This window comes from Apteryx mantelli, chromosome 15 (genome assembly GCF_036417845.1).
Source record: "Apteryx mantelli isolate bAptMan1 chromosome 15, bAptMan1.hap1, whole genome shotgun sequence".
Taxonomy (NCBI): domain Eukaryota; kingdom Metazoa; phylum Chordata; class Aves; order Apterygiformes; family Apterygidae; genus Apteryx; species Apteryx mantelli.
Genome location: NC_089992.1, coordinates 21970062 through 21983611, shown reverse-complemented (window position 1 = coordinate 21983611; position 13550 = coordinate 21970062). Strand labels below are relative to the sequence as shown.

The 13550-nt window shown below is 38.2% G+C and overlaps 1 protein-coding gene across 8 annotated transcripts in view; it reads right to left on the bottom strand.

The window, feature by feature from the left end:
- The window catches only part of UBE2Q2 (ubiquitin conjugating enzyme E2 Q2), a 52187-nt gene that overhangs the window by 12541 nt on the left and 26096 nt on the right, over positions 1-13550 (bottom strand). For all 8 annotated transcript variants that reach the window (XR_010885674.1, XR_010885673.1, XR_010885672.1 and 5 more), the window contains 2 exons: positions 11561-11701; positions 3110-3194 (listed from right to left, as the gene is read on the bottom strand). Coding sequence is in view for 5 of the 8 variants with exons in the window: in XM_067305211.1 (XP_067161312.1) it covers positions 3110-3194; positions 11561-11701 (226 nt within the window). In the remaining 3 variants the exon portion in view is untranslated. The remainder of the gene's footprint in view (positions 1-3109; positions 3195-11560; positions 11702-13550) is intronic.

The window sequence follows — 13550 nt, the reverse complement described above, 5'->3', positions numbered from 1 at the left end:
AGGCGGCCCACAGAGGTGATGAAGTGGAAGCAAGCACATCGAACCAGGATGCAAACAAAAAAAACTGAGATGAAAAGGGAGGAAGCCCTCGCACAACAGAAGCAACCTCAACTTTACTACAACTAGAAATAAATCTTAAATAGTTTTTGAATAAAAGCAATGAGCTGATGTACCCTACTCATTATTAATCACATCTGTCTGTCGATGTTGGGAGTCCATACACATGAACTACAGAGCTACTAAAGATACGAACAGAAAGATATTTAAATATTCCCAAATTATTTTCTCCCCTACTCCCTGCCTCTCCCCCACCCCCCAAAAGGTATGTTAAGATCTTTGAATTCTTCCATATAAACTAATTAAACCTCCAATCTCATATTTGGAAACAAGACACCTCTTCAGTTTGGACAACTTGTGATTCCTATTATCAAAATAAACTAACAAAATTCTATCTAATTTAATACAGAGTATTTTCTTAATTTGCTGCAACATTTTTCACTTATGTTGGCTCAGGAAAGAAGGGTTTTCTGTTTAATGGTAGTTCTTCACCTAGATCTTCCAGGTAGATAAGCAAGCTTCCTGTTGACAAAAAGTTTGCAGTCATCTTTTGCTTTTGATTAAAGTCCAAAAGTACTATTTCAACCACTGAAGGAACTTCAGCTCCAAAACAGATACTGTCTTGAACATACATCCATAGTCAGAGTTCTGATGGTGTGTTACAAGCTACTTTTTAAAAAACAGTTGAATAAAGAAGGATTTTTTTTAAATGGAGTATTACTACAAGTATCATTTATTTCAAAATAAAGTGATTTTTACGCAACCAAAAGGCAGCCTTAAATTTGCTGTTTTACAGTGTTAAATAACCTCTCAGTTTTACAATGATTCCTTAGCATGTTAACATTAAGAAAATGAATTATTGGAAAACTAGACCATGGATGAAGAGTGCTATGAATCTAGGTATGCTTTATAACAGCATTATTACTTACAAAATTTGATAAATGGATCAAATAGGATGGTGATCTGGCTTTGAAACATCTGTTTTACACTGTCAGCTTCCATCTCAGTTAGATATCTCCAGCTTATCCAGGGAAGCAAATACTCTTATTGGGCATTCATTTATAAATTGAGATTTGCAGTACAGGAGTTACACAACTCCAGGCGAACAAGACAGCTCCTTGATTAGGACAGACTGACATAACAAGATGTTCTCACTTTGTTCCCCAGGACTGCTAGGAAAATGACATGGGATTATACTGTGCGTTAGAATAAAGACTACATCTATAGAAGTTAAGTGATTCAAAACACCACACAAGCTGTTTGAAGGACCCATCACCCTGGTATTCTGTCATTCTGGAAAGCTTTGGTAGTTTCTTGGAGTACAGAACTCTTTACTGGTGACTGCATTGACACTTTTTAGAGATCCACATGAGGCTTCCAGCTGTACTCTTTTTAGATACTCTTGATACACGAAATAAGTTACTACATTCTCTCTTTAATATCTCAACTTTCTTTACAGTTTAGCAAGATTTACTTTTCTTCATCATTTAGACAGCGATCTTTCCTACCTCAGAGGTTTAGTCTTTCGCAGCTATGAACGAGCTTATGTATTTATCTAAAGTTACTTATCTAAAGCCAAGGGGTGGAATCACCGAGCAACCCAAATCCTCACCTAAAACTATCCATATTATAGGTGCTCCTGGTTGTACCTCCAGCAGTATCACTATCTGAATGAACACCACACAACTTTTCATAGTCAAACAGATTTGTTACACTCAATCCTTGGTCTAACCAAGGAAAGTGAACCCTCACAACCACACATGGGTAGTAAAGCATCCTTCATGACTTGATGCAGTTCTATTTCTAGGCTCTTCCCAGCTCCACTAATCCATTCTTTACCAGACAGATAGCAGATTAGGACATACTAGCAAGCACTCAGTTGTGATAAAACCTAGAAGTAGGCTACACTAGATCAACACTAGGTTAATCAAGTTTATATTTCAGACATTTTACCACTATCCACAATACTTCAGCACACACAGTCATTTACCTCAGAGGTAAATACGATAAATCAGAATAGGAGCCTGTTGTCTCCTCAACTCTATCCTTTTACACACAAATGAAAACGCCATAGCCCACAAACAAGATTTAAGCCCACCAGAAACAAACTAGAAGCGCAGTTCAGAAAAGCACAAGATACCAGATTGAAGTTTAGACTGATTTTCTAACCAGTTCACCTGTTCCCATCCCGACCTGCATCAGGAAGTTCTCACCTCTGGCTGCAGTGCTGGAGTAGGTGCTTGGGCTGGCCTACAAGAATACAACTTGCACGAAACCGATGCAAACTTCTACTTGTTATACAGTAATACCCAGACAAATCAACATGCCGAATCCTTTTTTGAGATGGTTTAGACAGAGCCACTGTATGGAGCAAATAAACCAACCAGCTAATCAAGACAACCTCATTAAGCTAACCAATAAAAGGCAGTAAGTGCTTGCTATTCAAACAAAAACAAGTTTAACAGAAAAGCTTATTCTCTCGCCATTGCTTATTTTCTCTTGCTGTTTGTATCCAAGGAATATATGGAGCTCGGGATCAGACTAGCATTATCACAAAAGAATAAAGTGACAGCAGTATACTTAAGGTTAAGTCTTGCTTAATGATAGCAAAGCCTCCTACTGTTGAACACAAATCCCTCTGCAGCAAATGTGTTCTTTGCAAGCAGTACTACCCACCGGTACAGCCTCAAAGGTTTTGCCCTATATACCTGGAGAAGTGAATTCAAGTAGTTCTGAAAACTCAAGAACTCCCACAGGAGTCATCTAAGGCTGCTAGTAGTCATCTACCCCAAGAGCATTCTCATGGTTACACCAATCCTGTTAATTTTGGTATGAAGCTTCACATAACAAGAGGAAAAACATTTTAGAGGAAATGTATCCTGGCTTGCTTTTTTTTCCACAAATACACTATTTCATTTAGTGAGACATGTATACACACACACACACACACATTATACACACACAACTACAGAACACAGAAGGATTAGCAGAGAATATTTACCAAGATAATTCTTTTAAACTATATTGAGAAGGAATATTTGAAGCATTTTACCTGTTTTATAACTCTGTGATCTATATATATCCCTGAGTTCTTTCATAAGTCGATCTGAAGCCTGAACTGACCCAGAGACTGCACCCTGAAACAAACAAACAAGACTTTGAATAAGTGAAAATATTTACATCATGCAGCTTTATTTGCATTGCAAGATTACAGTACCTTGAAGGTATTAATAATACATTAATTTCTATATTGGTGTTAGATTTTTGAGAAATCCTATGTCCTAGTGAGTGAAGAATAGTGAAAAGAATCAAGACAGCTTCAATAGCAGCAGATTAGCATACACTACAATATAGTATAGGTGATTTAAACTTTTAATTAAGCTACAATGAAAGAAGTATTTTTCTGTAAATGAGTTCACAATCTCTTTGGCTTGCTAACTTCAAGTTGGATCCACAATGTATCTCTAATAGAGAAATACTTCCTTTCAGCTTCTGCTTTTATGCACTGGAAGAAAGACTTACAGTAATCCTAAGAACAAGCTTCTGCAGCTAAGATTATACTGTTTTCTTACAAGTATACTCTCATTTGGTTATGAAACAAGGTGTAAGAGCTAGGAAGTATCTGCTATAGAACATCGGCTTCTGGTGAAGTAAGACTAACCAAGCATTTCTAGAAAACAGAACAAGTAATACTTGGCTACCTATTCTTTGCAATAGGGAGAAAAAGTAACCAACACCTACACAGAGGAGTACTAAGGGAAGTAAACCTTAAAATACCAAGCTATTTTGTCATGATTTGTCATAGCTGTTGTGACTGAAACAACCAGAGAAGCAGCATCTTCCATTTAGAGCTCAGTTCTGTATTTCTTAGCATCTCAAACTGGCTGAGAAATCTGAGCATAGAATTTTGACCCTGGTATTTCAGTCTGAGGAAGTAACAGTGCTAAAGAAAAAATAATAAAGACCTTTAAGTCACATGCATAAGATAAGACTGGCCCTAAAAAATACCAGTTACTGACCAACTAACGAATGCACCAGTTATCAAGTAACTGACGTCTACTCACATCAGCAACTGCTGGATTGTATTCTGCACACCTCCCCAGCAACAATTCTGTGACCTTTATTTCCATCAAGTTAAGTTACTCAATTTCTATATTTAATGTTGGCAGAGCACCTTGGTATATAAAAATTTTTAGTATCTTCTGTGCTGTAGTAATTGGAAAAAAAACTACACTCACACACTCCTGAGTGCCATTATAACTTCTGATAAACTAAAGTGGTATTTAAAAAAAAGTTAGTTTTAGCATGTCTAGACTAGCCCCAGTAGACTTCATCTGTAACAGTGCTTTCACCCCTTTTTTCAATTTATTGGCTTTCTAGGAGTTTCTAATTGGAGTGTCCACCCCTACACAGCAATATTAAACAAAGTTAGACTTGCTCCTTTAAAGAATCCACAGCCCATAGACTACAAACCATTAATCTGTGATCAAGACAGAGGATAGCTATTCTACTAAAAAGCTTAACCTAAGAAATTAAGCACAGGAGCTAAACTCACATGCTCTTAACTATCCTTGGAGGAAGTTAAAGAGGAAGCATAGGGAGATTAAATACTGTACAAGTTAGCATTAACACTATACACCACACCTTTGAAACAGTCTCCATTATGGCATGACTTTTGTATTTTAGAGTTCAAATTAAAGTGTTGTTTAGAAGAAAGTACTATTTGGATCATGCCGCAGCATGATATAGTAGAGCAGGGACTTCAGTTCTGTCTCTAATGGTACCAAAATTAAAAACATTAACTTTCAAGAACCCTCTAGATGCAAGTTATAAACTCAAAGACTGAATTCAGATACAAGTAACTGAGTATTTTTCTGGAAGAGTGGGACTTTCCTCTCCAGGAAAGATAAAGCTCTCATTTCTCTAGTTATGAGAATAACATTTACAACCACAGTTGCCTTAGAAATAAAACTGCCCAATTATGGGATATGAGAGGTATCTGTCTTGTGGGGTTGATGCCAAGAGGCAAGAATAGAATTGCATGGTCACTTGATCTGTAAACTGAAGAGTTTCAAAGAGCTGCCACCCAAGCTCCAAGATACTTTCCTATGAGGTAATCAAGTGGGCACAAAGTCTCACAAAAAGTCTCACGCAGTATGCTCAAACATGCTGCAAATGAGATGGTTCCTCAGAACAACGCAGTGGTCAGCTGGGGAAGTCCTTGCTGCAGGAGGTAAGCATTTGTGGCCAGCACTCCATTTGTGAGGGCTGCAAATACAGGCATACCTCATTTTATTGTGCTTTGCTTTATTGCACTTCGCAGATATTGTGGTTTTTACAAATTGAAGGTTTGTGGCAACCCTATGTCAAGCAAGTCTATTGGCACCATTCTTCCAACAGCATGTGCTCGCTTCCTGTCTGTCACGTTTTGGTAACTCTCGCAATATTTCAAACTTTTTTGTTATTATTATATCTGTTACGGTGATCTGCAATCAGTGATCTTTGATGTTACTGCACCCATATAAGACAGCAAACCTAATCAATAAATGCTGTGTGTGTTCTGACTGCTCCACAGACCAGCTGTTCCCCCATCTCTCTCCCTTTCCTGAGGCACAACAATATTGAAACAAGGGCAATTAATAACCCTACAATGGCCTCTAAGCATTCAAGTGAAAGGAAGAGTCACACATCTCTCACTTTAAATCAAAAGCTAGAAATGATGAAACTTAGTGAGGAAGGTGTGTTGAAAGCAGAGACAGGCTGAAAGCTAGGCCTCTTGCGCCAAGCAGGTAGCCAAGTTGTGAATGTAAAGGAAAAGCTCTTGAAGGGAATTCAAAATGCTACTCCAGTGAACATAAATAAGAAGGCAAAACAGCCTTGCTGCTGATATGGAGAAAGTTTTAGTGGTCTGGATAGAAGATCAAACCAGCCACAACATTCCCTTAAGTCAAAGCCTAATCCAGAGCAAGGCCTTAACTCTTCAATTTTCTGAAGGCTGAGAGAGGTGAGGAAGCTGCAGAAAAGTTTGAAGCTAGCAGAGGCTGGTTCATGAGGTTTAAGGAAAGAAGCCATTTCCACAACATAAAAGTGTAAGGTGAAGCAGCAAGTGCTGATGTAGAAGCTGCAGCAAGTTATCCAGAAGATCCAGCTAAGATAACTGATGAAGGTGGCTACACTAAACAGATTTTCAGTGTAAACGAAACAGCCTTCTATTGGAAGAAGAGGCCATCTAGGACTTTCATAGCTAGAGAAGAGAAGTCAATGCCTGGCTTCAAAGCACAGGCTGACTCTCTTGTTAGGGGCTAATGCAGCTGGTGACTAAGTTGAAGCCAATGCTCATTTACCATTCCAAAAATCCTAGGGCCCTTAAGAATTATGCTAAATCTACTCTGCCTGTGCTTTATAAACGGAACAAAGCCAGGATGACAGCACATCTGTTTACAACATGGTTTACCAAATATTAAGCCCACTGTTTAGACCTACTGGTCAGGAAAAAAGATTCCTTTCAAAATATTACTGCTCATTGACAATGCATCTGGTCACGCAAGAGCTCTGATGGAGATGTACAACAAGATTAATGTTTTCATGCCTGCTAACACAACATCCATGCTGCAGCCCATGGATCAAGGGGTTATTTTGACTTTCAAGTCTTATTATTTAATACATTTCATAAGGCTAGAGCTGCCACAGTGATTCCTCTGATGGATCTGGGCAAAGTAAATTGAAAACCTTCTGGAAAGGAGTCACCATTCTAGATGCCATTAAGAACATTTGTGATTCGTGGGAGGAGGTCAAAATATCAACATTAACAGGAGTTTGGAAGAAGTTGATTCCAACCCTCATGGATGACTTGGAGGGATTCAAGACTTCAGTGGAGGAAGTAACTGCAGATGTGGTGGAAACAGCAAGAGAACTAGAATTAGAAGTGGAGCCTGAAGAGGTGACTGAATTGCTGCAATCTCATGATAAAACTTTAATGGATAAGGAGTTACTCCTTATGGATGAGCAAAGAAAGTGGTTTCTTGAGATGGAATCTACTCCCAGTGAAGATGCTGTGAACATTGTTGAAATGACAACAAAGGATTTAGAATATTACATAAACTTAGTTGATAAAGCAGCGGCAGGGTTTGAGAGGATTGACTCCAGTTTTGAAAAAAGTTCTATTGCGGGTAAAATGCTATCAAACAGCATCGCATGCTACAGAGAAATCCTTCGTGAAAGGAAGAGTCAGTTGATGTGGCAAACTTCACTGCTGTCTTATTTTAAGAAATTACCACAGCCACCCCAACTTTCAGCAACCACCACCTTGATCAGTCAGCAGCCATCAACATCAAGGCAACACCCTCCATCAGCAAAAAGATTACGACTCGCTGAAGGCTCAGATGATGGTTAGCGTTTTTTAGCTATAAAGTTTAATTAAGGTATATACATTACTTTTTTTAGACATAATGCTATTGCATACTTAATAGACTACAGTATAGTGTAAAGATAACTTTTATATGCACTGGGAAACAAAAAAAATTTGCGACTCACTTTATTGCGGTGGTCTGGAACCGAACCCGCAATATCTCTGAGGTATACCTGTAAATGACATTTAACTTGGGAAGTCCCAGAGCCATACACTGTTGGGCTTGAGAAATATTTGAGACATCACTACAGGCTTGTCCTGTTCCCAGGTCTTCCCCTCTAGGATCTGCTTTTACCACTGCCAGAAGCAGGAAAACTTTTGGTCCGAGTTCATATAGGCATTACATTCTTCAGAAGCGTTTTTTTATCCTTAGATTTGTATTTTAGTGCAAACATTAAAGTTTGAGTAAAATACTTCATAGCACAGTTAAGTCATAGTTTTCTTAGTTGTTTAAGAATTGAGCTTCTGCATTCACAAGTCACTAAGACATAACTAAACATGTAGAAAACTTACACAGTCGCACATGCTGTGGTGATATCTACCGCACTAAGTCTCCAGAGATCTGGAAACGGCTTGATGTTTTTCAGTCTCAGGTTTTTACACTTCCAGCTTTCTCCTTTTCGGGCATTCTCTTTTGCTCCTTCCACCCACCAAAACCACAGCCATGGTCTGCTCCTTAAATGAGTTATCTTAAGGTAGAAGGTGTAGCTCACTAAAGACTGATGTAGTTTTAAATCCAAATACTGGATACTGTCATCTATCAGATGAGACAAATGCTTCACACCTCAAAACACCACAGTAATTCACCTCACTCAAGTTTTTCAACAATTCAGCTGCACATCCAAAATTATCTGCCAAAACAAAAATAAACCCTAAACAAACAAAAAAGTCTAAAGTGACCCAAAGACAAGGAAGACAAATTACCTCTATTGTCACTTAACATTTTCAGTATTTGTGCAGAAGTGCATTCAATCCTGGAGGTTAAAATAGAATCAGAAAAACGCAAGTGACACCTTAAACTTCATAAAAAATATAAAGATGAAAGCAGAGACGTTTGGGACTCCTGAAGGAAAGTGCATAAACTCCTCAGTAGGAAATGAAAGAGCTAATAGCATTATCTAAATAAGAAAATCATTAATCTCTAAAATGACTAAGTGAGGAGAAACCTCAGAAAAGCAAGCAGCAGCAAGTTAAATATTTGGAGCTAATGATTCAAGTTCAAAGACCTTTATTCCCAGTAAGTAAATGGTTCTATAAAGTTATTACAATGTCAAGAGGGGGATTAATTCTTGCTCCAAGTTATATATCGTACTGCAAGCCAAATTTAAGGTTATTTTCTGATGCTAGTAAGGAGAAAAGGATTAGGGATACTGACAAGGAAAACTCATTTACAAAGTTAGTAGATGCATTTTTCTTCCCCTGTAAGAAAAACCACCTAGAAATTCCTATGAGTAGGAACTTGAGCAGCAGGAAAATGTCCTCAGCCTGTTAGAGAATGCAAAAAAGGGACTGCATGCACTCCTTCCTCGTGTTTAGATCTTTAGCATGAGCAGCATCTTCAAGCCACATTTCTGCCAAGGAGAGAAAGGATGACCTACAAACAAGGGCTAAAGAACACGTAAAGACACTGAAAAGTCTCCTGGTTGCATCTGGTATCAGTCGAAGCCCTGCATTAGACTTCATATTCCCTCTTTCAACAGCAAGCATGTAAGTGGCATGGCTTTGTTTTACCTTCCTCTGCTGAGGAAACAAAGTATACCACAGGGCTGTAATGTGCAAAAACCAGAGGACGCTTACAAACTGCATTTCAGTTTGTCAAACTCACACAGTCCTTTCAGAAAACCCACTGTCAAGGAACGGACTTAAACTTTGTTTTATCTTAGAATACTGAGCAGCCTACTGCTATAACAGAGACAGTTTTCTGCTAAGAGTCCCTTGTTTTGGCAGCATAAGGGTGCATTTAAGTGTTACTAGGTTTGTTCTTTACTGGGTCAGTAGTGCAGCCATAGCTTTCAGCACTCAGCACTCAAGTACTAAAGAGTAAATCCTCACAAGTCCTTTGAGAAATTATTTAACCAGAGCAGCTATTTCTGGTGACCCACAAAAATACCATGGTTCCTTAGCAGTAGTTGAATACCCTGTTCCCTGTACTCAGCTGACCTTGTTTATGCATCAGCATCAACAAGAGTGTCCTGGCATGAGAAACAGCTATTATGTAAGTTGAATCTGCTGTTGTCAAACAAAAACCAGCAGTGTTCATTTCAGCTCTGCTAGATGCAGAGGGAAAAAGCAAAAGAAAAGCCAGTGTTTTCCAAGTAGGAAAGAACAGAGGGAGAGAAAATTCTGCAGTTTTAAGAGGCTTTCAACACCAAAGAACAACGTTGACATTACAAAAAGCTTGTTCAGTTCTACTGAATTTTTAGATGACAGTAAGCAGGCCATGGTTTTCAGGCTACAAAAGGTTTTATTTTGTTTAATGATTAAGAAGTATCAACCATTAGGTCTGGATTATAAATATAGAAATATATACAATTTCAATAGGCATCTCTTCTCAAACTCTGAACAAGCATTTAAGTTAAAAAACAGTAACTTCTGTGTATGGTCAGTCAAGTCTTAAAACAATTCTATACAACAAAAGCAATTTGCTTATGCTTACCTGCTTTTAAATATTGAATTGCTGATGAGATATAGCTTTTTTGAAGGGGTGATCATTATTGTACACTTTTTTCAAACAATCTAATAAATAAATATGGAATTCATACTCCAATTGGAGTAATCTCCTCTAGCCAGCTATCTCATTCAGCCTATTTCAGAAAAACATAAGTCTAGTTTTTTTGCGAAGTTTGCACTCAAGTTATATTAGACTAGCACTGGGGCAGGAGGAGGAGATTTTTAGTTGAAGAACTCCAACAGAATTATTTATTTTATTCCCTTTTCAAAGCAGATGGCTACAAACTGAATCTCTTCTCCATCTTAAAGTGTTAGTAATAGAAAAAGTTTTCTGAACTAGATCAAGTTACCTAGGGCCAGCAAATCATGGCAAGAAATAGTTAAGACTGTGCTAAATTAAGGAAGTGAGTTACGATAAAGAATTAGGGAAAAAGCTATCAAGAGTGCATCCACTATTAAAAGTAGACTGGCTCAGTTGCCACTGAACACTTTGAATGTATATATTTCTCATTGCAAAACAAGAGGTTTACAACAGCAATTCTCTTGAACCTAACATAATCTTTTAAATACAGTTTAGCTAAAAGGATTTATTGGAAAATCATCAAGTGTAAGAAGCAAAACTAACAAAGCTGGAGAACAAATGGAAGTCACAGGACTCAGTGTTTACAGTTGTATTTTAATACGGGAAATGAAAACAAGTGTCCCCAGGACACTGCCATACAGAAATTTCTTCTTTCTACAACTGCCTGCTAGCAGAAATACCCTGAAAACTGTGATAGCAAAGCTGCAGAGGGATGAAAGCCCCTTGCTTTATGTTTGGCAAAACAACTTCAATAATTTTGGAGTGGTGTAGATATTACTGAAAAACACTCATACATAAAAATAGTTTTAAAGTAAAAATTCCTGGATTTACCAGATATGCTAAGTCACCTATGACTTCTAATTCTAATGCTTCTCATACTGTAGTCTCTGTATATGTGGCATTTACTATTTTAGTAAGACCTGAGCAACAAAAGTCAGGCTTACAACCTAGATGCTTTCTGCCAATTCTGCAGGGAGGACTATTGTCTGTAACACAGGTATCAGGCCGAAGACAACAAGCTAGCATTCTCCCAAGTTAGATGAACGAGTGCTTAGTTACTGTGCCTCTGTGGGATCTGGCCTGGCAACTAGCTTCCTTTGCTAGGGATTTTTGCAAAATTAGTCCAGTTACTGACAAATCTTGGCATTTTAGTTGACCTAGCAAAATTTCTCCAGAAAGAACTATTTATGTCCCATAACTTGATGCTTTTGTCCTATATATGCTGGAAGTCAGCCATAGGTTGACTTGTTTGTGTGTACAGCAATAGGTTTTATTTGCTGGAAGCCATTCCTATTTTAAGGCCAGAAGTACTGCAAAGAAAAAACACATTAACATTAACTCACATTTAAGTGATCTTGCCTTTGATTTTTTCTGATTTTTTCTAAGATTGCAAGGTTCTCCTTCTCAATGCCTTCATCCTCAGATTTCTTCCCATCAGCTGGTTCCTCCTCCTTCATATCATAGTGATCCAGATCTTCAATGTCCTACAGGATAGACAAAAATTCACTGTAAACAATTTAACTATGTTCTTTGCTCAGAAAGCTCTCTCCAAGGGCATTCAGGCACAGTCATCACACTGCAAAGCATTAGGTATTAGTGACCGTTGGATGTCATTTCTACTTTGTTCTAAGTTTACTCTCTCAGTCAGCAGTATTCACTGAAGATGTAGGGAGTCTTCACAATACAGAAGAGACCCAGATTCATGACCCTTGTTCAGAAACAAGCACAACAAAACCTCTGAGACAGGATGACTGTAGTGAATTAGCCCATTAAAGTAGGTAGTAAATAGGAAGTGAAGGCATTTTGAACAGGGCTTGAGAATCCTAAAGTACACAAATTTAGGGCATCCCCAGGATGTTTGTAAAAGCAGATTTTCTTTTCCTATTAGAATCCTAGCTATAATTCTGACAAACAATTAACAACGTACCTGGGAAGGCTACAGCAACCTTCCAAGAGAGTTTAATATTCGAAAGTGCCACTCATTTTATTCAAGGTGAATATTTCGGCTGAAGATTATGTGCAGCAGTATCGGAGTTAGGATAAGAGATTCTGAGACGGGGCGATCCTATTGCAGGGGAGCACTGTGAGGTTAAAACAACTAACTGCTTTTACGGTGATGCAAGTGCTATTTACAGAGAGGAGGGAAAGATGAAAAAGGCAGCACTACAACAGCCACACCAGCAGGCCATAGGCACACAACCAGATACACTCCAGTGTGCAGAGTGCTCTACCTCACCTGGTGCTCCACTGCACCGTCTGTTTGCATGGCAGGAAAACCTGGCCATAAATGCAAATTCAAGGCTGTCTTGTACGGTATCAAACATACTACCTCGTGCATTTGACAGCCTTCTTCCCCCAACTGTAACAGGTTTTAGACAGTATTTAAAAAAAAAAAAAAAAAAACACACTACACCCGTTTCTTAAAGTAGTGACCTAGTCCTAGGAATCCTAAACCACTTTATTTAGAAATTGGACTAGATTAAAAGCTGAAGAGATCAGTGCCACAAAGGGCTACTTGACTTACAAACAACGAAAGAATTTTTCTTCTGAAGTTATCTGAACAGAGTGTAAAAGGACACTTAAAAGTCAGCAAGCAAAAACAGTCTTGTGGCAGCATGGTGGGGAAGAGTTCACACTACTTTTACAGAAACTTTGGCTCTAATAAATGTGGTCTGGGTTAGGCCAAATATAGTCTAAGGGAAGCTGCTTTAGATTCATTCCACTGCACAGGTAACATTTAGATCTTTCCTGAAGGAAGATCTATACTCCTCCTATTCAAAAAAGTAGTTCTTCATTCTTTCTACATACTTTTTATTTATTAAAAATGTAAACCTGAAGTAGTAAGAACAGTTCTTATACAATAAAGCTATTTATAGTGGTTTAAAGAGCAAACATTTCTTGGACCTATTCTAGCATGTTGTAGAAGTAATTAAAGGGGGTGGTTCTCATACAGCAAAGAGCTCATTAAAAGGAGCACCATGTTGCCAGACACTGACATAAGCCCTGTAGTTTAGCATGTCAGCTGCAGATACCCTCTCATTTCCTTCAACATATTATAGATAAAGTTCAGCTGTTTAATAAATCAGCAAACTAATTTACTCTCAACCAGTCTGTTTCAGCCTGGGAGGCACTTTCGACTGCAAAGTCTGTTCATATGCTGCTTGAAACAGGAGTTTACAATGCAAGCCTACTGACTTGGCATAGTATTATATGTTGTTCAACTTAAACTGTGAACAGATGTCCAAGTCTCTATATCCAAGTAGCTTACATGCTGAGACCTAGGTTTAAGAAAAATATTTCACAGGTTTTGGTGGTTGAAATGAAAGGTGAGAT